At 36.0% G+C, this 23,629-nt stretch overlaps 1 protein-coding gene across 5 annotated transcripts in view; it reads left to right on the top strand.

The window, feature by feature from the left end:
• tmem144b (transmembrane protein 144b) overlaps nt 1-23,629 on the top strand; it is a 73,663-nt gene that overhangs the window by 19,804 nt on the left and 30,230 nt on the right. For all 5 annotated transcript variants that reach the window (XM_069926225.1, XM_069926228.1, XM_069926229.1 and 2 more), the window contains 4 exons: nt 5,331-5,411; nt 6,407-6,488; nt 15,366-15,445; nt 17,695-17,813. In XM_069926225.1, the coding sequence (XP_069782326.1) occupies nt 5,331-5,411; nt 6,407-6,488; nt 15,366-15,445; nt 17,695-17,813 (362 nt within the window). The remainder of the gene's footprint in view (nt 1-5,330; nt 5,412-6,406; nt 6,489-15,365; nt 15,446-17,694; nt 17,814-23,629) is intronic.

A 23,629-nucleotide genomic window follows, 5' to 3' on the forward strand; every position in this document is an offset into this window, starting at 1 on the left:
TTAGACAATGTCAAGGTGAACACAAAGATCATTTTAGATTTGCTGTATCACTTAGGAAGTTAGAGAAACATTAACTTTTATTGAATTTAGCGTGTTTAATTGCATGATGCCGACACGTTGCATTAGTTCAACCGACCTAAAAATTTTTCACAAATGCCAGTTATGTCTTTTTTTTTTACCTTTGCTAAATAAAGGACACTGTTTGACCTGCTGAGCTTCTCCAGCATTTTGTGTTTGTACTAAAGATGTTTTTCCGTTGATTTTCATTTAGACTCGGCATCTGATGCATCTCGGGTCAGTGTCTAATAATAGTTGGCCAGCATTGATAGATTCCAGTTGCCTTAATAATTGCTTTTTCATGTTCGGGATGACCTGATGAAATGTTTCACCATGTTCGTCACTGACTGCAGGGAAAAGTCCAAGTGCAAATGCAGAAAATGAATTTTCAATGACAGGTTACACTTAGTAGTTTTTTATGCTTGAAGTAGACAGGAAAAAACAGTATAACAGGAAATCCCAAAAATAGATTATATCTAAAAAAACAGTACATGATATGAAAAATTAAGGTGATTTCCATGCTCACCAACCCAAAATACGTCCAAGAGTGTTCAGGAAGAAAAATATTTGTTGTCCAGTGTTATTGCTCATTTTGATATTGCCGATACTTTATAAATTTCTCAAAGCAACATCTATGTGAAAGAGCTGAGGGAAGGATTGGTGAGTGTGTAAAGATTAATATTTTAAGAAGGGCTGTTGCAGATTAGTAACTATATATAATTGTTTTGAAATTGTTGTTACCTGATACTGGTTATGACTGCAGTGCCACCAAGTGGTGTTTTTTTTTAAACTTTATTTAAGATTTTATAACATGAATAACATATAGGATTACATTAAAAAATATTAAGAATAAAATAATAAAATTACAATACAGTATCAGTAATCTAAATAAACTATACCCTCCCCAATAATTATTACACATTAATAACCCAACTCAAATTAGTCCAACCCCCCCTTCCGCCCCAAAATAAAGTGATTAATAAAGTTAATAATATATGTGAGAAAAAGAAAAACCCACTTACAAAAAAAAACAAAAACATAACCGATTAAAATGCTAACAAAAAGAAAAGTAATTAATACTAAGATATCAGACTTAAAAAACATATTTAAATCAAACTTGAATGCATATATTTAACAAACGGAATTAAGATGAAACATATATTTAACTCAAACTTAATATAAAAAAATTAGTAAAGTTAGTAACATTATCTATCAAAAATTCTTAAACAATAATATTCTTAAAAAAAATTGTAGCATGGAAAAAAAGATGAAAAAAAAACTTTCTCTATAGAAATAAACCTTCACCAAATATCAACTAACTTCACATCTATCATCATATTAGTCACATAAACCACCATCTTAAAACAAAATTCAAACCTCATTAAGCATTGTACAATTCAATTTTAGTACTCTTCCACCATTTTTCCCTTTTACACTTGAATAGTTATCCAATAAAAGCTCCAATACCACATTTAAATATCCCCAATCATTACGTTAAAATTCAGATATCCAAATAATAAAAACACATCTACAACGAAATATATATCTTCAACAAATGGAGCATAAACTTCAAACAAAATTCAAGCCTCATTAAGAATTGTACAATTCAATTTATAACTTTCACCATTATTCCCTTTGTTCTATAACTAAAATAGCAAAATAATATACACCAGAATTACCACTCCTTTCACCTTAAAGTTAAAGAAAAAATATAAAAAAAACTTATCCATCCCATTCACATTTAAATTTCAAATATTCCTTATCTACTGAATAAACTTTACAAAAAAAACCACATCAATTTTTGTTTTTTAAACAATCAAATACTTATGCTTTTTTTTTAAACAAAAAAAAACCCTTCACTCTTTAATCTATTAATACAAAAAAAAGGGAAAAAAAACGGGTAGGAGGTTAAAAATACCCCCTCCCGTCTAAACCGCGCAATGCGGTAACTCCCAAAAAAAAAATGGGTGTGAGATAACTCACACGTAGCAGATGACTTTCAGGAAATAGTGCCTATCCAGTTCTCTCCCCCAACTCTCACTTCATCTTAAACTAACATCATCATTATTTAATATCCCTTTTTTTAAAAAAAAGAACATTAGAAAAAAAAAGAACAACTCTTCTTTTAATCAGCTCCAACTGCCGAGTCACTATTACAACCATTCCTTCTTGGAGCACGGCTCTTTTCTTCCATCTCTTGTCTCCTTAGAGATCGCGGCGGACTATGTCTCTGTTGAAACTGAGTAATTGGCAGCTCTTGAGCAAATGCTATAGCTTCCTTTGGAGAATCAAAGAACTTTGATTGGCAACCATCTTGAAAAACCTTCAAAACAGCTGGATATCTAAAGGTTGCCTTGGTAACCTTTCTTCCACAGCAACTGTTTAGCAGGATTGAATTCCCGTCGTTGGAACATAACTTCTTGACTCAAATCCGCATAGAAGAAAACTCGATTATTTTGAATCATCAAGGGTGATTTTCTCTGTTGTGCATTTCTAATAGCCACTCGTAAAATTATTTCTCTGTCGTAATAATTCAAGCAACGAACCAAAACAGGTCTTGGGCTTTGACCTGAAATAGATCTTCTACGCAAGGCTCTGTGAGCACATTTCAGTATTATACCTTCCGCACCTGCGGAATCCATTCAGTAAAAAATTTTCTTGGGTCTGGTCCCTCCATACCTTCCGGCAATCCAATAATCTTTATATTGTTCCATCTGGATTGGTTTTCCAAATAATCAATCTTTTTCACCAAATTTTTATTTTGAGTTTGTAAGTCTTCGACCATTTTGGTCACATCAAAAACTTGATCCCGTATTTCGTCTATATCTTCTTCACATGAATTAAATTTATCTCTCACTTTTAGCTTAAAAGCTCCAAACTCAGCCATCTGTTGAGAATGTATTTTCACCAGAGTATTAAACCTAGTACCAAGTTCAGTCATAATCTTGGATAATCCCTGCATTGTATAAGATTATTTAGATTCAAGATTCACAAAAATCTTTTCAATTGGAAGAGATTTTGGCTCAACAGATTCCTGCTTCTTCTGCATAACCAAAGGATCTTCTGTTCCTTCCTTCATTCTGGTTGCCTTCCTTATAGTATGACTGCGTGTGGAAACCCCAGCCACAGCCTCTCCAGCAATGACTGGAGGATGCTGGCCGGGATTTTCCCCAGTCCATAATGTGTTAAGTTCTCCCAGTACATCAAGTTGTATAGGTTCTTCTATTTCAAAAGATGCAGTTTGCAGCGCCACCTCTACAGTTGACAAATGCCTTTGAGTAACTCTTTGTTCTAAAGGCTGTTTGGCGCCCTCTTTAGGGGGCTCTACCGATGTAACATAGAGCTCTACATCCGAACACTGTACCTCTCTCCTGGGATCCATTTCACGCTGAGTCCCAGTGTCTTTCCTGTAGGTAGGCTTCAAAACTTGAACTTTTGGAAAATGTAGTTTTTTGATGATCTGTTGTCGTTTCTTTTTTTGCTCTTTTCCACCAATTGTACCATCATAAGTTAAATTAACAGCACTGAAATTATCTAAACTTTTAAAGAATTTTAAAGGGCATTTCTAGATAAAACAATAAGATAGAGTCAGGAGAGGACTGGAAGACATGTCTGATCCTTACGCCATCTTGCCACGCCCCCATCCCACCAAGTGGTGTTGAGAAAAAAAAAGATTATTTTCTCTGGAAAAAGTTAGAGTAAAAAAAAATGTAAGCAATCAAGTGAAACTTCCAAATTTGTTTCCCTAAAATAATGGATACTAAAATAATATGTGATTTTTCATTTGTGAAGCACAAAAGTCTCCAGACTGTTACGACCCCAAAACCCAGAAGCAATAGATATTTACCAAGACAAATAGTTACTTAAACAAAAGTTGCTTTTAATTGTCTTTAAACATGAAAACAGAATCATGCTTTAACTTATCACTATTAACTTAACCCCTTCTAATTCGAAGAGCACATGTATGTAATGTGTGTGTAAGTTTAGAAAAGTTCTTTGATTCACAGTCCAATCTCACTTCTCATTCCTCCATGTTCACTAGTTGCAGGCAATTCTTATATTGTGCACAGAATTTAACATTTATAAAGTTCACCAGACTTTGGAACTTGAAAGGTAAATAGTTACCACTCAGGAAGGTTTTTGTCAGTTTTCAGAGAGAGATTTGCTGTTCCAGGACATCCACAACTGATGTACTTCAATCAGCCACTTCAGAAGACATCTGTTTGCTGATTGCAGATGAAGACTTTAACGGCCCCTGTCACATAGCAGCCCATGCTGATGTGTTGTGGCACGTTAAGCAGCATGGTAGGCTTTTGGTTGGCAAGTAGCGGTACCTCGGCAAAGGGCACGGACCCTGCCCACTCTGGATAGCGGTGGCAGTGTCAGACTCAACTGGATGCAACACAGACAGAGAGCAGTGGTGCTATTACCATCAGAGATGGGGAGCTGCAACCTGCTGCTGCCATCCCCCCCCCACACACATCCAGGAAACACCAAGGCCAGCCATCGGTATTGGCTGCAAGGGCCGGCCACAAGAACAACCTCCTTTTCCTCTGGGATCCACACTCAGGCCATTGGTTCTTGGTCAACGGTGGGGCGGAAGTTAGCGTGTTTCCCTCCTCCGGCCCAGACACGTGTTCAGTAAAGAAGGGCCCTCACAGGTGCCAACAACAGTACCATCCAGACGTATGCTGCTTTTGAATGCACAAAAACACGTGGCATACCATTCTTACTTTCTCATTTATTTCCTCCACTGTAGATAATTGTTAAAAGACAATTCATCCATTTCTATGCTCCAAAAGATATTTTTCAATTTTTTAATAGCTTCAGTTTTCAATAATTTATATTTTTTAATTTAAAAAAAACTTCCCAAATGCTTTCTGAAAGCCCAGGTCAATGCCCATTGCATGTGTCTCACGTGTCACATTTGAAAAATTATAACTGATAATGTAATAATGTTTGGAATAATATTATCACCACATGTATCAAGGCAACAGACATTTTGCTCACCTTATTTTTGGCGCAGCTTTCCATCTGGCATACCATCTTACAGTAACTAACAAGGTATGCAACAAAGTCTCTCCACTTTTATGAGTTTTTTCAACATATATCGAGTTAGAGCAAATGTGTACATTTTCTGTGTTTCCAGGATAATGCGACAAACCTTGGCTTCAGTTTTAGGGTGATAAATTGATTAGGTTTTCAATAGCTGCAGTTCAAACTCTCAGTCACCAAATGTACTAACTGCACTGTTCATTGTTTTAACATTTCAGATTTGGTTGGTTTGGTATGGACCCTGAAGAGGTAGCAAAGCCTTATTTAAACTACACTGGTGCAGCTCTGTCTTTCTTAAGGTAAACCTGGCCAACCAGCTCCAGTTAAATAAGAATAACTGTTGCAGTTTGTATTCACTCCCTGACTTTGTACCATCTGTTTTGCACTTGAAAATACAGCTATGTGCAGCTTAACATCCACGATACGTTGTATGAAACTGGGTGTTATGCAATGTGGACATTGTGCGATCTCCATATTACTGTATATACTTAGCAAAACTATATGGGATACTGATCTTACGATAAATTAAACTGTTTAATTTTTTTTTCACTTTAAACTTGGGTAAACACTTTATTAGCCTATATCATAGGCCATTTAACAAAGAGGGTCAAGATCATCCATATCACTGTTCTCAACTTTCCCATAGTGTTCCACTGGATGAGTTTCAGGTCAAATAACCTCCATTGATGAACGGTCACCCTGTAATGCCTGAAGGACCTGGCTGAGGCTCTTCTTGCAGAGGTGTTGGCTCCTTCAGGAATATGTCCGGAGTTGTTTGCCTCGTTTGCTTTTTCTTCATTAATTTATTTACATGCAGAAAACACTGTATGAGCATTCCCTTCTATCAGTGAAAAGCATTCAGTATTTGGGTCCATCGCTTGAGCACTCTTCAGCAAGCTGTTAAAGTTTTCAAATAATTTGGCTAACCCCTTAACTGTGAACCTCTTCTTCTCCTTTACCCTTGCCTCTTCTTCAGTTCCAGTTATGTCTGCTATGTCCCGTTCTCACATTCTCATTTCGGGATTTCTGACTGAACTCCATTATAACCTGTTAATATGGTCAGGCATTGCCCGTTCACACATTAAGCGGTGCACACCAGTAGATTTGTAATTTTGAAACTAATTATTACGATTCCTACATTATTCTTAGATAAATGATTTAAAAGATTCTGTTTAAAGAAAACCAATACAGTCCAAATTAGTTGCACACTTGTAAATTATTTTTAAAACATTTAGAATTTTGAAATCTGACATTTTTTTCAGTAAAACACTAATTTACGTCTTTTCTGTTTTAGTGCCATCATATATTTTTTTGTCAAATCTGATGTAAGTGCTCCAAATACATCCGAATCAACAGTGCCACTATTGATTGACAGTGTAAGTAACAGTTCTATGAGGAAGAGTTTTTAGAGAAATTTAGCCCTCAGTATTTTCACCTGAAAAGAAATCATGTTGGTTTCAATCAGCCATTCTCAATGAGACCCTTCCCTTCCCCACCACCAAGAGCCACAGCGCATTTAAGGAGGCCACAGACTGAAATACTTAATGGGGGGTGGGGGGGAGGCGCAAGCAAACTGAATGGATTAAACATTTCTACAGCTTTGCTGTATAGTTGCCATGCAATGTGTAATTTTTGTTTTCAAGGTTGGAGGCATATGAAGACGCCCCTGAATGACCTAGATAAATGTGGAAAATTAACAATGTTTTCAGATGGTTCCTTGAAGACACCCCAGAATGATCTAGTTAAATGTGGAAAGTTAACAATGTTTTCAGAGGGTTCCTTGAAGATGCCCCAGAATGATCTAGATAAATGTGGAAAATTAACAATGTTTTCAGAGGGTTCCTTGAAGACGCTCCTGAATGACCTAGATAAATGTGGAAAATTAACAATGTTTTCAGAGGGTTCCTTGAAGACGCCCCAGAATGATCTAGATAAATGTGGAAAATTAACAATGTTTTCAGAGGGTTCCTTGAAGACGCTCCTGAATGACCTAGATAAATGTGGAAAATTAACAATGTTTTCAGAGGGTTCCTTGAAGATGCCCCAGAATGATCTAGATAAATGTGGAAAATTAACAATGCTTTCAGAAGGTTCCTTGAAGACAGCCCAGAATGAGCTAGATAAATGTGGAAAATTAACAATGTTTTCAGAGGGTTCCTTGAAGACGCTCCTGAATGACCTAGATAAATGTGGAAAGTTAACAATGTTTTCAGAGTGTTCCTTGAAGACGCCCCAGAATGATCTAGATAAATGTGGAAAATTAACAATGCTTTCAGAAGGTTCCTTGAAGACAGCCCAGAATGAGCTAGATAAATGTGGAAAATTAACAATGTTTTCAGAAGGTTCCTTGAAGACGCCCCTGAATGACCTAGATAAATGTGGAAAATTAACAATCTTTTCAGAGGGTTCCTTGAAGATGCCCCAGAATGATCTAGATAAATGTGGAAAATTAACAATGTTTTCAGAGGGTGCCTTGCATCAATGTGATTGTGTTTAACTGACTAGGAACCAGCTTTGGCTATCGATTGCCTTCCATGTAGTTTTCCTCTTTTGTTTTAAAGCCTTCAATTCCAGGAAAAAAAGCATGTAGGCTGAAAATTTTTGCTCTTTGTTACTTTTGTCTGCTAGCGCCCTCATCTTGCATCAAGCTTTTGTGACAGAGAGTGAATGTATGTCTCCTTCAGCTTGCTTTTATTAAAGAAAGTATGCATTGTTCATTATTTTCCATAAAATTTAAGACTAATTTTGAGCTAACCATTGTAAGAAGTACTTTCATGTTTCATTATTAATTTTAGTTACTTTCAGAAATAATTTTTCCCATGAGTTTCTTGGCAAAAAAATGTTGGCAGTATTTGGTGAAATACTTATCATGTGGTTACATTACATTTCTGCAAAATCTTTCTTTGCCTATGCTTTTGATTTGTTTGAATACATTTTCAAACAAAAGCATGAGGCCAAGCAAGCTGAAACAACATTTAGAGATTGTACATAAAAAGAAGAAAGATTAACCCTTAGATTACTTCAGAACCCTTTGAGAAAAAGCCAATGCTCAAATAGATGATTACGGAAAAAAAGGGTATTAGGGCTCTGTATAATGGTCCGAAAGCTAGAGTTGTTACTAATGGTTTGCTTTCAGAATCCTTTAATTTAACAAGATCTACTAGACAAGGATGTCCATTATCACCCGCCTTGTTTGCTTTAGTTATTGAACCTCCAGCACAATTAATACGTCAGAATGATAGTATCAAAGGTATGAGAGTCTTGAATGAAGATTATAAAATAAATTTATTTGCGTATGACGTTTTGCTGTATTTGGTGGATCCTGATGTTTCTCTGCCAGCACTTCAAGATTCCTTAGAGATTTATGGTCAATTATCTGGTTATAAGGTTAATTGGACTAAAAGTGAAATTTTATCAATTAGTAAAGATGATTATTCAATGTTTAGAAATATTACGAATTTGAAGTGGACGAAACAAATTAAATATTTGGGAATTAATGTTAATACTGACTACCAAAATTTATATTCACTAATTATCTTCCTTTAATGAAGAAGATTAAGGCAGATTTAGTTAAATGGAAAGATTTACCTTTGGGTTTATTAGGAAGAATTAATACTATAAAAATGAATATTTTTCCTTGTATACAATATTTATTTCAATCAATTCCTTGTTGTTTACAAAAAAAAAAATTTTAAGGATTTATATAAAGTAATTAGGGATTTTTTTGTGGAAAGGAAAATTTCCTAGGGTGGTGTTGAAAAAATTGACGTGGGATTTTCAATTTGGAGGGTTACGGCTACCTAACTTTCAATTTTATTATGAAGCAGCTCAATTTAGATTTCTTAGCGCATTAATGGGCACACAAGATACGCCTAGTTGGGCACAGATAGAATTGGCAGTTATTTCTGAAAAATTTTCAAATGAATTTTTATTTCGATGGAATAAAAATTTGTTACGAACTTATGATGTACCAATATTGAAACATTTAATGAATTTATGGACAAGTAAATTACATAAAATGGGATTGAAAAATAAGTGGTCGGGAAGATTACCATTATATAATAATCAACTTGTTCCTTTCACGGTATCTAATACTATTTTGAAACAATGGGAGGAGAAAGGAATACATAATTTATCTGACTGTTTTTTAGAAGGTCATTTTTGTTCTTTTGTAGAATTGCAAAAGAGATTTGATATAAGTGGTTATTATTATACACAACAAGGGTTGTGTATTATCAGTTAAGATCTTTTGTAAAACATGTATGCGATCGTCAAATGAATTTACTGTCTGAAACTGATTTTGAGAAATATGTGCTCTCATTTCCAAAAAAGGGTTATATATCAGGTTTGTATCGTATTTTGTTGGAAAGTGAAAGTAAAATAGATTGGGATAAAGATAAAATGAAATGGGAAAAAGATTTAAGTTTAACAATAACTGAAGAAGATTGGTCAGAAATCTGCCGTAATAGTGTTCGAAAATTGATTAATGCTAGATTGGCGATGATTAATTATAGTTTTATACATCAATTATATTTAACACCCGAAAAATTTAAAAAATTTGGTTTTAGTAAGTCAGATCTTTGTTTTCGTTGTGATCAGGTTTCTGGTACTTTTTTATATGCTGTTTGGTTGTGTGATCGGTTACAACAATTTTGGAAAGGTATTCAATCTGTATTTAATAATCTATATAATCTTCATATTGTATTAGACCCTGATATATTTTTATTAGGGAATATGCAACCGTTGATTGATTTAGAATTAGATAATTACCAGATCTCTTTTATTTACTTAGCGCTGGCAGTGGCCAAGAAATGTATAGCGATTACTTGGAAGAATAGAAATGTATTGTCTTTAGATAGGTGGTATTCAGAGATGAAGTTTTGTTTGGTTATGGAAAGAATATCTTTTTCTATACAAGATAAGATGTCTTACTATGAGTTAAAGTCGACCCCATTTATTGATTATATACAATTTAAATACGTTTGAATTAATCATTTTTTTTTCTTTAAAAAAAACTTTTTTTAAATTATATATTTTTTCTATATATATGTGTTTTCTTTTTTTTTCTTTCTTTTTTTTCTTTTATTTTCCTTTTTTTTAGTTTTTATTATTAGTTGGGTTTTTTTCATTTAAGTTCTTTTAGTTTTTTCATATATTTTTATATAATAAATTTTTGGATTAATGATTAATACTTAATTAATATTTTGTGTTTTTTTATAAATATCGATCTTTTTTTTAAGATATATATTTTTTATTTTTTTTATTATACTAATAGTATTAATTCTTCACTCTTTATCCTGGGGGGTTTAGGGGTTAAAAATAGTTGTTTTTTTAGTCTTAGTTTTTAGTTGTTAGGGGGAGATGCCGAGATTGGTATTGTATTAACTATGTTACTTTGTACTTGTATTGCTTTATTTTGTATTTTTTCTGTACGTGAATTACTTACTTTCTTCATATGTTAAAATTAATAAATAAAGTTTCCAAAAAAAAGAATTAAAAAAGGGTCTTCTTGCATCATACAAGATAAGTGAATTGATTCCGATAATAATATCTAATGTCATGAATTTAAATGCCAAATAAAATATTCAGACAATTCCTTTGAGTAATTCCATTGTTTTGAGAAGAATTGATGAGATGGCAAGGGACAGTGAAAAATAATTAGTCATTTCAGTACAATCCAAGAAGTTCTCTTTACGTTTTGATGAATCCACTCTGCAAGAGGATGATCTTCTCCCAGATTTTGGAATGGAAATGAACTGATGGAAGAGATGTTGTTTGCCAAAAGGATTAAATCAGTCACTAAGGGTCTAACTATTTTGAAAGAAGTTAAGAATTGCATAAACGAGAACAGTACTCCATTCAAGAACATTGTTGCCTTTGCAACTGATGGTGCCACTTTATTGGTTGGAGGATGCATAGGGTTCATCACACGCCTGGAAAATGTTATAGCTTCAGTCTTAAGTGTTCATTGCATCATTCAAAGGGAACACAGTGGCTAAACACTTAAGAGGACCTTTAAATGCTTCACTTTCAATTCTCATAAAGACTTAACCATAAAATCACATCCCCTTCAAGAATATCTATTCCAGCAACTGTGTGGGGAAAAAATGATGAACATTTCCAGGCATTGCTACTGTATTCGGAGATGAGGTGGTTCTCCACAGAAAATTGTCTTTGTCGTTTTGTTGTACTCCTGGACATGATTCTTTCCATTCTCATAACAAGCATGGAGGAAAAATTTGTTGGTGAGCATATTTTATCTGGCAGATATATTTGACAAGCTCAATTTATTGAACAAGACCTTGCAGTGTAAACACAAACAACCTCATTGATAGTCAGGAAGCCAATGTTTCTTTCCTTAAAAAGCTTGAAGTCTATTGGAGCAATATCGAACATCAGGAATTTTTACAATTTCCAAATTTGAATTGTAACAACCAAGGCACTGAAGGACAATGTCATAACTGTTTATGTGAAACACATAAAGAAAATACACGCAGATCGGCAAGAAAAAAAATTATTCATCTGTTAAACCTCAATATCACATCTATTGAGGAACAACCCACCGAAGTTGATGCAGAAATTCGAGAGGTTGATTGATCTTCAGAATAATATAATTACACCATGCAAGATCTATCAATTTCAAAAAGATTTTTAAGTTGAGAGTGATGTGTCAAATAGATTTCCAAAGCTATGGGAAAGACTAATATTTTTAATTGCTTTTCCCTCAATATTCTTAATTGAATGTGGATTCAGCAAAGTAGTCTTCTTGACAAAATCCAAGAATGGACTTGATATCACAAGAAGAGGTGACCTTCGACTATCATTGTCAAATTTGGAACCTGACATTAAAAAAACTTGCACAGGAACAGCAAGCTCAAGGATCTCACTAAAGTTTTCATTTTATAAGAATTTTTTTCAAGTTCTTATTATTAAATTTTCACATCCTTGAGTTTATGCTTAAGGTTCCCCAATGACTCATTGTACTCTCAGAATCTTTTTACTACATTTTTTTGTAATAAATATGTTCATGTTTTCTTTCCAACATGTTCAATAATAATAATTTCCTATCTGTCTCTTTGTTCTGGAATCACGAGCCACAGTTATACTCAGAGTAAAAACCTTGTTTTCTTTTCACTTCATGTAACATAAATATTTGTTGTGCTATTTATGTAGTAGGTAGGAAAGAAATATGGAAGAAACCAACTAAACTTGATTGCTTCACAGGGAAGCAGCCCGCAAACTTTGAGCAGAGTTAGAAAGGGGCCACAGTCAATAAAAAGGTTGAGAATGGCTGGATTAGATTAATCTTGAGACTCGAGTTATATCCTATTACGAGCTCCCATTTTAGACAGGAGGGACTGAATGGTCACAGTTAACATTTCACACAAGCACCACGTAAGTCACAGCCCAGTGATAATTTGAATCATTGGAAGAACTGAAGGAAGGTTTGTTACAGTCTATCCCAGAATTTGATACATTTGCAAAGACATTGTGATTTTGCAAAGGAAGAACCATTCTGACTGCTGAAGAGAAAGCAGCTTTTTGAAAGCAACTTTTTGAAAGAAGCTCTTGTGGCCAGCCATTTTTTTTTGTGGAATTAAGAGCAAAGCATGCTTTGTGAATGACTGTGCCTTTTGGTGGATTGACCTGTCCCAGGAGGTTCATTTTGGGAAGCAAAATGATTGTGACTAACAGTGGAGGTCACTTGGAAGCTGCTTCATTTTAAATGTGACTAGCAGTGAAGTTACTTGGAGAGACCATGGTCTTGGAAGCTTCATGGATGTCACCCAGTTCAAGTCTTTGAAGACATTTCTTCAAAGGCAACGCAGAAAGAATTCGTGAGTCTGTAGCAATCACAACTCCAGTCTTCCCATCAGTTCAACATTAATTTCAATGACCTAGCTTCAACACTGAATTTGAAAGATTGAACTTTGAAGTAACTTACTCAGTTTTGGCCTGGACTGTAATGATTTGTGTATATCTTGCGTGCACACACTCTTAGTGTTAAGAATAGTTTAAGACTATAGCTTAAGTGTAAGACATAAAATTAGTGGTTTAAAATTAAACACTGTTCTGTTCATTGTCTATTGCTGCTCGTTATGCATGGTTCATAACAATCCAAATAATCTCTGTATTGATAAAGAACCTAAGGTATTAATTTACCCTGGATACTCCTTCGTTATCTTGCAACTGTGCAGAAAAAAAATGTTGTGAATTACTTTAAAATTGTTTGCTGAAGTCCCATTAATTTAGAGATCTTCAGGTGACACATTCACAGTGCAACATTATTTAGGTTTGCTTGCATTTCACCATGCAATGTCAGTTTCAGTGGAGCATATTTATTTGATTTTTACAACCTGCTGGTATATAGTAGCACTGTGGGTGGGTGGGTGGGTGTGTATTAAAAAATCCGGGTTACATTCTGGGGAAAATTGATTTGGCCATCTGTCTAGATGCCTAATGAATCTACAGAGTCCTGATGTAATGTCTCGATCCAAAACATCAAACATCCCTTTGTTTCCACAGATGCTGCCTGACATGCTCCAGCTGCTTGTTTTTTTACAAATGAATTCTGTCTGCTGTTCCTCTTAAAGAAAAGCTGTGGTTTGAAATACTAGTGTGAAGGTTTTTAAGATTTCCAAACCTTTATCCTCTGAAGGATACAGAGTTCTTAACAACCCACGTGCACCCGCAATCAGGAAATTAATTAAGATAGATTCCTTGTATGCAGTGTGAAAATGGCAAGTTGTGGAGGCAAATATTGTTACCCTGCATCATACTTCAATGTGTTTTATCATGTTCCGTTATGAAAATAATATTAAAGAGCTTTACTGAATTTACATAAATATAGTATTTGAAAAACCATTAATAGCTTTTCAGTTATGCAAATGTTCCATGCATTATCGCGCACACTCTATTATCTACTACATGCTCATCCTCTTAAAAAATATATTTTTAAGATACTTTTATTGAAGCAAAATAGCCATATTTTTATAAACAGATACACATAAGCAAAAAAAGAAACAAAAAAAACAAGCAAACGAACAAACAAAATGCTCCTTTCCAACTCAGAACCGCAACCCTGCTTTGATAGAAATTTCTCCCATGTTCACAATTGAAAAATAGAAAAAATAAAATTAGATCAAGTAAGGTATGAGGTCCTAATGTATATACTGTTTATACTGTATTAATACTTTAAGCAGATAGTTGGAGCACAGAAGGTCAGGTATCCATACTAATTCAGTAGCTGAGAAGATGTATTGATGGTAATAAGGCCAAAAAAGTGCCCCATATTTTTTCATATGTTGCAGGTTTCCTCCTCACACTAATACAAGATCTTTTCAAGTGTACTATAGGATGTTAATTCATTTAACCATTGCCTCTGTGAAGGAGGAAATTCAGATTTACAGTTTTGTAGGATTCATTTTCCCAGCTGTGGCCACAAGCAGTATAAAATATTTTTTAAGAGTGGTTCACATCAAGACCTTGAAGATCTCCCAAAGTCCAGACCCTAGGGTCAAATGAAATTTCAGTTTTTATAATATCAGTGGTTATTCTAACAACATATTTCCAAAAGTCTTGCAGATAAGAGCAATTTCAAAGCATATGAAGTAAATCTCTGTCACAAGTTTTACACCTCTGACAATTGGGAGAGGGGTTATGGTATATTTTGTGCAGTCTATGTGGAGTGTAGTAGGTCCTATTAAAAATATTAAACTGTATTTGTCTCTGTTTCGTTGAAATTAATACAGTTTGAGACATTTGAAAGATATTACCACCAATCTGCATCATCGTAATTGCATTTAAGATCTGATTCCCATTTGTTTTTAATATCACTCTAAGAATAGATTGACAAGCTACTGTTAAAACAATATAAATAGACGATGTCAGACCCTTTGTAGTGTACAGAGCTTCACTAAGCAAGTGCTTTTCAAATGGGGATTCTGTTGGAATTTGGGGATCGACTGTATAACTGCTATGGACCTTGTGTCTAATCTGAAAATATTTGAATAAATTATGATTGGGTAGATTGAATTTACTTGACAATTGTTGAAAATTGGCAAAGTTATCTTTACTGTATAAATCTTCAACTGCTTTTAAAATGTTTTTAAAGACCAATGTACTGTACATGAAAGGTTCTTATTTGACTAAAATTTTTTAAATTTCCATTTGCACTTTTCATTTTTAAGGAGTTAGGTTGTTATTTCAATATTACTTTTAGCAAGCCTAACAATTTTTTTTGTTAAATATAGAATATAAATGCTGATGAAGAAACCATGCTGACAGATGCATCCTGGGTTGACAAACTTAGTCCACTAAAAAAAAGACTTGTGTAAGTATTGTTGGTGTGCAGTCCATCAAAAAACCAATACCTATTGTTTGCAGCTCTTTAGACAAATACAGCTTTGAACTAATGATTTAATATTATGTATCATAGCCTTCAAGTGTGCAGCATGGAAGCACATAGTGCACTAAAAATTAAACAAATTCAAAACATTATTTTAAACTTTTTTTAAATATCGGCTATGTTGGAAATTATTGTTCTACTTTTATTAGACATCATTACATTATTCATACTAACGTCTCTTCTGAATGGAGAGCTTCAGACACAGGAAATACATTTTGGAATATGAGTTCACAATTATGAAGAAGCATATCCAAATTCTTTAGATAAGAACATAAGACTTAAGTCAGATGGAGTCCTTATGCTCTCATAAACCTACTTTGCCATTCAATGGTATAAAAGCAAATCTTATCTTTATTTTCATACCACCTTTTGTCCAGAATGTATATTTGCATTGTATATTCAGTGAGTCGGCTTTCAGAATTCTCTGGGACATTGAGGATAAATTCTTCTATTTCTTCCTTATTCTTAATCTATGCTCCCTAATTCTAGATTTTCCCTGGAAATGGAAGCTCCTCTCAACAGCTACCCTGACAAGCTTCTCAGAACCTTGTGTTTCAATGAGATTATTGCAACTCTTCTGAACTCCGCGCCCCCCCCCCCCCCACCAAAAAAAAGACCCACATGCCCAAGCAATTTTTTCATCCCAGAAATCAACCTGGTGAACTTTTTCTCAACTGCCTCTAAAATATATTCCTACCTAGATAAGGAGACTAAAGCCATCTCTCTACTCCAGTGGTGAACAGACCAATGGTAGGTATAATTGTAGAGACATCCCTATTTTCATAATCTAATTTCCCTGGCAGAAGAAGCAAATATTCATTTCCTTTCCAATCATACTGTTATTTCTGCATGTTAACTAGCTCTGCTTCATTAATGAACTGTCACAGATTTCTCAATATAGCACTACCCCATTATCTTTCTATCTGATCGTTCATCTTCTTTCTTCTGTAGTGAATAACTTATCCCCATATTTTGCTCCATCTTTTGCCATCTCTCTTAACAACTATTTTCTTTACAATTTGCTTTTACAGCTAACTTTGTAGCATCAGCATATTAGTTTACAGTTCATTAGGTCCTTAACTCTATCAATTTGGATTGTGAACAATTGAGGCTGAAATACTAATCTATGGGTCATCTCGCCAGTTACAGCTACAACCTGGAAAAAAATTATACCAATAGAATTGTCCTTGTACAAGCTTAAAAGGCTCATTTCAGACCCACGTTTTACATTCTCAAACCAATGTGACCAGTTTTTCAGTGGATTATCTGCAATGAAATCATTATTTAATTCTCATTATACATGACCAAACATGCAGAAGTTGGTTAATTGTTTCACAATTCGATTAAAGAAGAAACTGTCTTAAAATCATTCTGTTCACTTTTTCTCAACTGTCTTTGCCAATTTGATTTGTGCAGTCTATACGAAAATTAAATGTATTCACAGTTATTACAATATCTTTTTTTTACAAGCCTCTTGCATTGATCTCTTGGCATAAAGTTTACTTGCTACTCTCACCAGTGACTTCTTTCTCTTAATGTTTTTTTCTTCAAGTGAATGACATGCCAATTCAAAATCCTCTTCATCAAGATGTAGTTCTATTGAAGAAACTCCCTCCAAAATGTTGCTGATTGCAACATAGCATAGTTTGGGAGTTGCTCTGCTCATTGTCAGAAGAAACTGCAGAAGGTAATGAATGCAGCAAAGAATATCATACAAACTTCCCTCCCCTTCATGAACTCCACCTATATCTCTTTTGGAAAGGAAGCCAACATACTGAAGGACCTATCTCACTCTGGACACACACACTCTCCCGCCTCCCATCAGAGAGAAGGCTAAAGAATGTGAAATCACTCACCAAGATTCAAAAAGAGATTCCCACAGTTGTCAGGCTCCTGAATGAGCACCACAACAGTTGTCAGGCTCTTGAATGAGCACCACAACAGTGCTATCATGCTGCCTTTGCTTGGTTCCAATTACTATTTTTTGCATTGTAATTCTATACTCTATAAATTGTATTCTCATTCTTCTATTTTGCATAGCTGTTTGACCATTCTCACTGTGCGAGGTGTAATGTGACAAATAAACTTCAAACTTAATGATTGAAGAGATGTATATGATGTATAATATGCTGTAATTTATAATCTCAATTTGTTTTGCCTCCCCATTTCTCTAGGGGTTCATGCCTTGCAGTCATCGCTGGGTTACTGTATGGTTCTAACTTTGTACCAGTGATTTATATCAAGAATCATGCCCTAAAGAATGAAACCAAATATAAAAATGCAAGCCAGTTTGGTAAGAATACAGATATACATTTAATTTGCAAGAGCATTAAATATGTGTATCCTGAATTTGTAAGTGTCAAAAACTATTAAATTCATTGGCCCCAGAGGAGTGGTTCTCAGCCTTTTTCTTTCCACTCACATACCACTTGAAGGTTAAGAATCACTGCTCTAGACCCAATTGTTACTGAAATATTTTGCTTGAGAAAAATTGTCATTGGTCCATTTCCTTTGGAGTTGTGAAACCATGCACATAACAAGTCAATTAGGTACAATTAAAACAGTGGTTTTCAAACTTTTTCTTTCCGCTGTGGCAGAATATTTAGAGGGGGTTTGGGAGGAATTGTTGAGCAGGTAGCACACGCACATTTTAAAACACAGGACTTTTGCAGAGTGCTTCTTGCGGAAAGCAACAAAGTAGCAACATTAAGCAGCTTGCCTGGGAGAGCATGTGATTTTTGCAGGTAGCAGAGAACAGTTTGGCTCTCAGAGAGGGAGGGTATGAAACAGAGAAAAAGGAGACAGAAATCAGTTCCAGAAGGAAAAGCTGGCAAACGTTTGGAAGACTGTCTGGTTAAAGAAGGCTGGGTGTCTGAAAGGTGACCTGAAAGAAGGAGGATCATCTGGAGAACCCTGAAGGGGACAAGTTTCGTCAGCAAGACTGATTGAGAAGGAATCAGTTGCAGATGTCCTGGAAGAGAAATCTCTCTGAAAACCAGCAAGAACCCTCCTGAGTGGTAACCATTTGCCTGTTAAACACCAAAGACTGGTGAACTTTGTTAGCGCTGACTTCTGTGCACAGTACAAGAATTGCCTGCAACCAGTGAGATTAGACAGTGATCCAAATAACTTTTCTAATCTTAAATGTACATTACACACACCTGCACTTAGTATTAGCGGGGGGGTGGGGGGGAGGAATTAAGTAGGTTAGGTAGGTTAAATAAGTAGGTTAAGTAATAAGTTAAAGTTTAATTCTGTTTTTTTGTTCCAAGTATACTTAAAAACTACTTTTGTTTAAGTACCCCTTTGTGTTGTGATGCATATCTATTGCTGCTGGTTTTTGGGGTCCTCTGGACTCCAAAATAACCCACATGCCACCTTAAGCAATCCCTTACTAATCACAAAGCAACTATGGCATAGGGAATACTTAAAGTGGTATATTAGTGGAAAGAAAAAGATTGAGAATCACTGTCCTCGAGGGCTGTTTTGATCTCTCACTTACTATAAATTTGACAATGTTAGGAAAATAAATGCTGCAAACAGTTTCTGTAATGATCTTTCGGATATCTTTGGCTTGGCTTCGCGGACGAAGATTTATGGAGGGGGTAAAAAGTACACGTCAGCTGCAGGCTCGTTTGTGGCTGACCAGTCCGATGCGGGACAGGCAGACACGATTGCAGCGGTTGCAAGGGAAAATTGGTTGGTTGGGGTTGGGTGTTGGGTTTTTCCTCCTTTGCCTTTTGTCAGTGAGGTGGGCTCTGCGGTCTTCTTCAAAGGAGGCTGCTGCCCGCCAAACTGTGAGGCGCCAAGATGCACGGTTTGAGGCGTTATCAGCCCACTGGCGGTGGTCAATGTGGCAGGCACCAAGAGATTTCTTTAGGCAGTCCTTGTACCTTTTCTTTGGTGCACCTCTGTCACGGTGGCCAGTGGAGAGCTCGCCATATAATACGATCTTGGGAAGGCGATGGTCCTCCATTCTGGAGACGTGACCCATCCAGCGCAGCTGGATCTTCAGCAGCGTGGACTCGATGCTGTCGACCTCTGCCATCTCGAGTACCTCGACGTTAGGGGTGTGAGCGCTCCAATGGATGTTGAGGATGGAGCGGAGACAACGCTGGTGGAAGCGTTCTAGGAGCCGTAGGTGGTGCCGGTAGAGGACCCATGATTCGGAGCCGAACAGGAGTGTGGGTATGACAACGGCTCTGTATACGCTTATCTTTGTGAGGTTTTTCAGTTGGTTGTTTTTCCAGACTCTTTTGTGTAGTCTTCCAAAGGCGCTATTTGCCTTGGCGAGTCTGTTGTCTATCTCATTGTCGATCCTTGCATCTGATGAAATGGTGCAGCCGAGATAGGTAAACTGGTTGACCGTTTTGAGTTTTGTGTGCCCGATGGAGATGTGGGGGGGCTGGTAGTCATGGTGGGGAGCTGGCTGATGGAGGACCTCAGTTTTCTTCAGGCTGACTTCCAGGCCAAACATTTTGGCAGTTTCCGCAAAGCAGGACGTCAAGCGCTGAAGAGCTGGCTCTGAATGGGCAACTAAAGCGGCATCATCTGCAAAGAGTAGTTCACGGACAAGTTTCTCTTGTGTCTTGGTGTGAGCTTGCAGGCGCCTCAGATTGAAGAGACTGCCATCCGTGCGGTACCGGATGTAAACAGCGTCTTCATTGTTGGGGTCTTTCATGGCTTGGTTCAGCATCATGCTGAAGAAGATTGAAAAGAGGGTTGGTGCGAGAACACAGCCTTGCTTCACGCCATTGTTAATGGAGAAGGGTTCAGAGAGCTCATTGCTATATCTGACCCGACCTTGTTGGTTTTCGTGCAGTTGGATAATCATGTTGAGGAACTTTGGGGGACATCCGATGCGCTCTAGTATTTGCCAAAGCCCTTTCCTGCTCACGGTGTCGAAGGCTTTGGTGAGGTCAACAAAGGTGATGTAGAGTCCTTTGTTTTGTTCTCTGCACTTTTCTTGGAGCTGTCTGAGGGCAAATCCCCCCAGAAGTCTGGAAGGCTGGCGGCAAAACTCTGCATGCCAAACTGCATGAGTTTTTCAAGCTTTGTTGGGACCAAGGTAAACTGCCTCAGGATCTTCGTGATGCCACCATCATCACCCTGTACAAAAACAAAGGCGAGAAATCAGACTGCTCAAACTACAGGGGAATCACGTTGCTCTCCATTGCAGGCAAAATCTTCGCTAGGATTCTACTAAATAGAATAATACCTAGTGTCGCTGAGAATATTCTCCCAGAATCACAGTGCGGCTTTCGCGCAAACAGAGGAACCACTGACATGGTTTCGGATATAATGGCTGAGCATCAGCACAAGATCCTGCAAAATTCTGGGACACAATGTTTCATGCAATTTTCAATAAGAATGTAAGATATGGAGCAGAAGTTGGCCATCTGGCTCACAAGCCTGCTGCACCATTTAATAAGATCATAGCGATCTTGCCTGAACTCAGCTCCACTTAGTCGCATTTCTTCCATCCATAACCATTAATTCCCCAACTATGCAAAAATCTGTGTCTAAAATATATTTAATGAGGCAGATTTTACTGCTACCCAGAGAATTCCACAGATTCAATGCTGGAATACTTTGATTTTCTATTTTTACATTTTTATTTTTATTTTTCACACTATGAACCATACTGACCAAAATACACACAAACATTTCCCTCTTGAATAAACACTGTCATTTTCTCCCCTTTTCCCCCTCCCTTCCCTCCCTCCTTCACCCCTCCCCTCCCCACCCACTCAATGTTCAACTTATATGATACATTAAACCCATTAAACAATGTCATCACACAATGAAAATAAACAAGAAAATTGTGTCATCTACTTTTACATACTGGGTCAATTCATTTCGTCTTCTTCTGTCATTTTAGGTGGTGGAGGTCCACGGTAGGACTTCTCTGTTGTGTTCCATGTCCGGTTCCCAAATTTGTTCAAATACTGTGATGTTATTTCTTAAATTATATGTTATTTTTCCTAATGGAATACATTTATTCATTTCTATGTACTATTGCTGTATTCTCAGGCTATCTTCTGATTTCCAGGTTGACATAATACATTTTTTTGCTACAGCTAAGGCTATCATAATAAATCTTTTTTGTGCTCCATCCAAATCGAATCCAAGTTCGATGGATTTTTTGGTATGTTGCTTTTTGTGATTTTATTTAATACTTGATTTAATCTTCCCAAAACTTTTCCACTTTCTCACATGCCCAAATTGCATGTACTGTTGTTCCCGTTTCCTTCTTACAGCAAAAACATCTATCTGATACTGTTGGGTCCCATTTATTTAACTTTTGGGGCGTGGTGTATAGCCTGTGTAACCAATTATATTGTATCATGCGTAACCTCGTGTTTATTGTATTTCTCATAGTTCCGGAGCATAGCTCATTCTTTGTTTCATTCTTTATCTTTGTGTTTAGATCTTGTTCCCATTTTTGTTTGGGTTTACAGCTTGTTTCCTCGTTCTCTTTCTCTTGCAGTTTGATGTACATGTTTGTTACAAATCTTTTAATTATCATTGTGTCTGAAATCACAATATCAAAATTGCTTCCTTCTGGTTACCTCAGCCTGCTTCCTAATTTGTCCTTCAAGTAGGTTTTCAGTTGGTGGTATGCAAACATTGTACCAGGAATTATACGATATTTGCACTTCATTTGTTCAAAAGATAATAATTTATTTCCCAAAAAAACAATTTTCTATTCTTTTGATCCCTTTTCTCTCCCATTCTCTAAAGGAAAGGTTATCTATTGTGAAGGGGATTAGTTGATTTAGTGTCAATATTAATTTTGGTAGTTGATAATTTGTTTTTTTACCTTCCTATGTGAATCTTCTTCCATATTTTGAGCAGATGGTGCAGTACTGGTGAATTCCCATGTTGCACCAGCTTTTCATCCCACTTATATAGTATATGTTCAGGTACCTTCTCCCCTATTTTATCTAGCTCTAATCTGGTCCAATCTGGTTTTTTCTCTTGTTTGATAAAAATCTGATAGGTATCTTAATTGTGCTGCTCTATAATAATTCTTAAAGTCTGGTAGCTGTAAGCCCCCTTGTTTGTACCATTCTGTTAATTTATCTAGCTCTATCCTCGGTTTCCCCCCGTTCCATAAGAATTTCCTTATTATTTTCTTTAGCTCCTTCAAGAATTTCTCTGTTAGGTGAATTAGTAACGATTGGAATAGGTATTGTATCCTTGGGAAGATATTCATTTTAATGCAATTTACCATTCCTATCAGTGTTAGTGGTAAATCTTTCCAATGTTCTAAGTCGTCTTGTAATTTCTTCATTAATGACTGATAATTTAATTTGTATAGATGGCGTAGATTATTATGAATACTTTGATTTTCATAAACTGAAATTACATATGCAGCATTTATTAAGAAAAATAAGCCAAGTGTTGTATTTGGCAAGATTTTGTGGAGAAACAGAACTGCTACTCTTCCCATACATGAACAACAGCCAGTTTAGGATTTCTGCAAAGTCCATACTTTTTCATTGCACTACCAACTTTCATCAGGCTTGTACTTGATGTGAAAATCCTCATGGAGTGAGCAGTGGAATACAAAGCTCCAGCACTTCATGCTGAGGAATCTGGCCACAGAACAGGTGACGTAACAAGTGTTTTCATTCATTCATGTGAATGGGTATGAGAGAGAACCCTATGTATCAGTAATTTATTTTTTTGAACAAATTTGCTGAAGTTTTTTTTTAATTGCTTCAAACTGTGCTTAAGTGATTATTTTCCCCAATACATTCTGAAACATTAGCGACTTTGTCAGACAACTGAGTCATTTTCAGGGCAGTTCTTGTTCTGCCCCTCCATATCCTTTAATCTTTCTGCAATATAGTAGCGTTTTGGTGTAGAAGGCTCCTCATCATTGAGAACCTTACTATTCAGCTTCAAACTGGCTTAGGATTGCAAGTTAACAATAGTGAATTTTGAAAGAAGTTTGCATTTTTTCATTTACCATGTGGCAAACTGTGATCATGGGTGGCTCATTTTTGACAAAAGCTAAAGGATATTGGGTTGCTCTTTCAATTGAAATCGTGAATCAGTTTTCTTTAAACCATCATCAATGATCCTTTTCTTGGCTACACT

The sequence above is a fragment of the Narcine bancroftii genome, chromosome 3 (genome assembly GCF_036971445.1).
Source record: "Narcine bancroftii isolate sNarBan1 chromosome 3, sNarBan1.hap1, whole genome shotgun sequence".
NCBI classification, from domain to species: Eukaryota; Metazoa; Chordata; class Chondrichthyes; order Torpediniformes; family Narcinidae; genus Narcine; species Narcine bancroftii.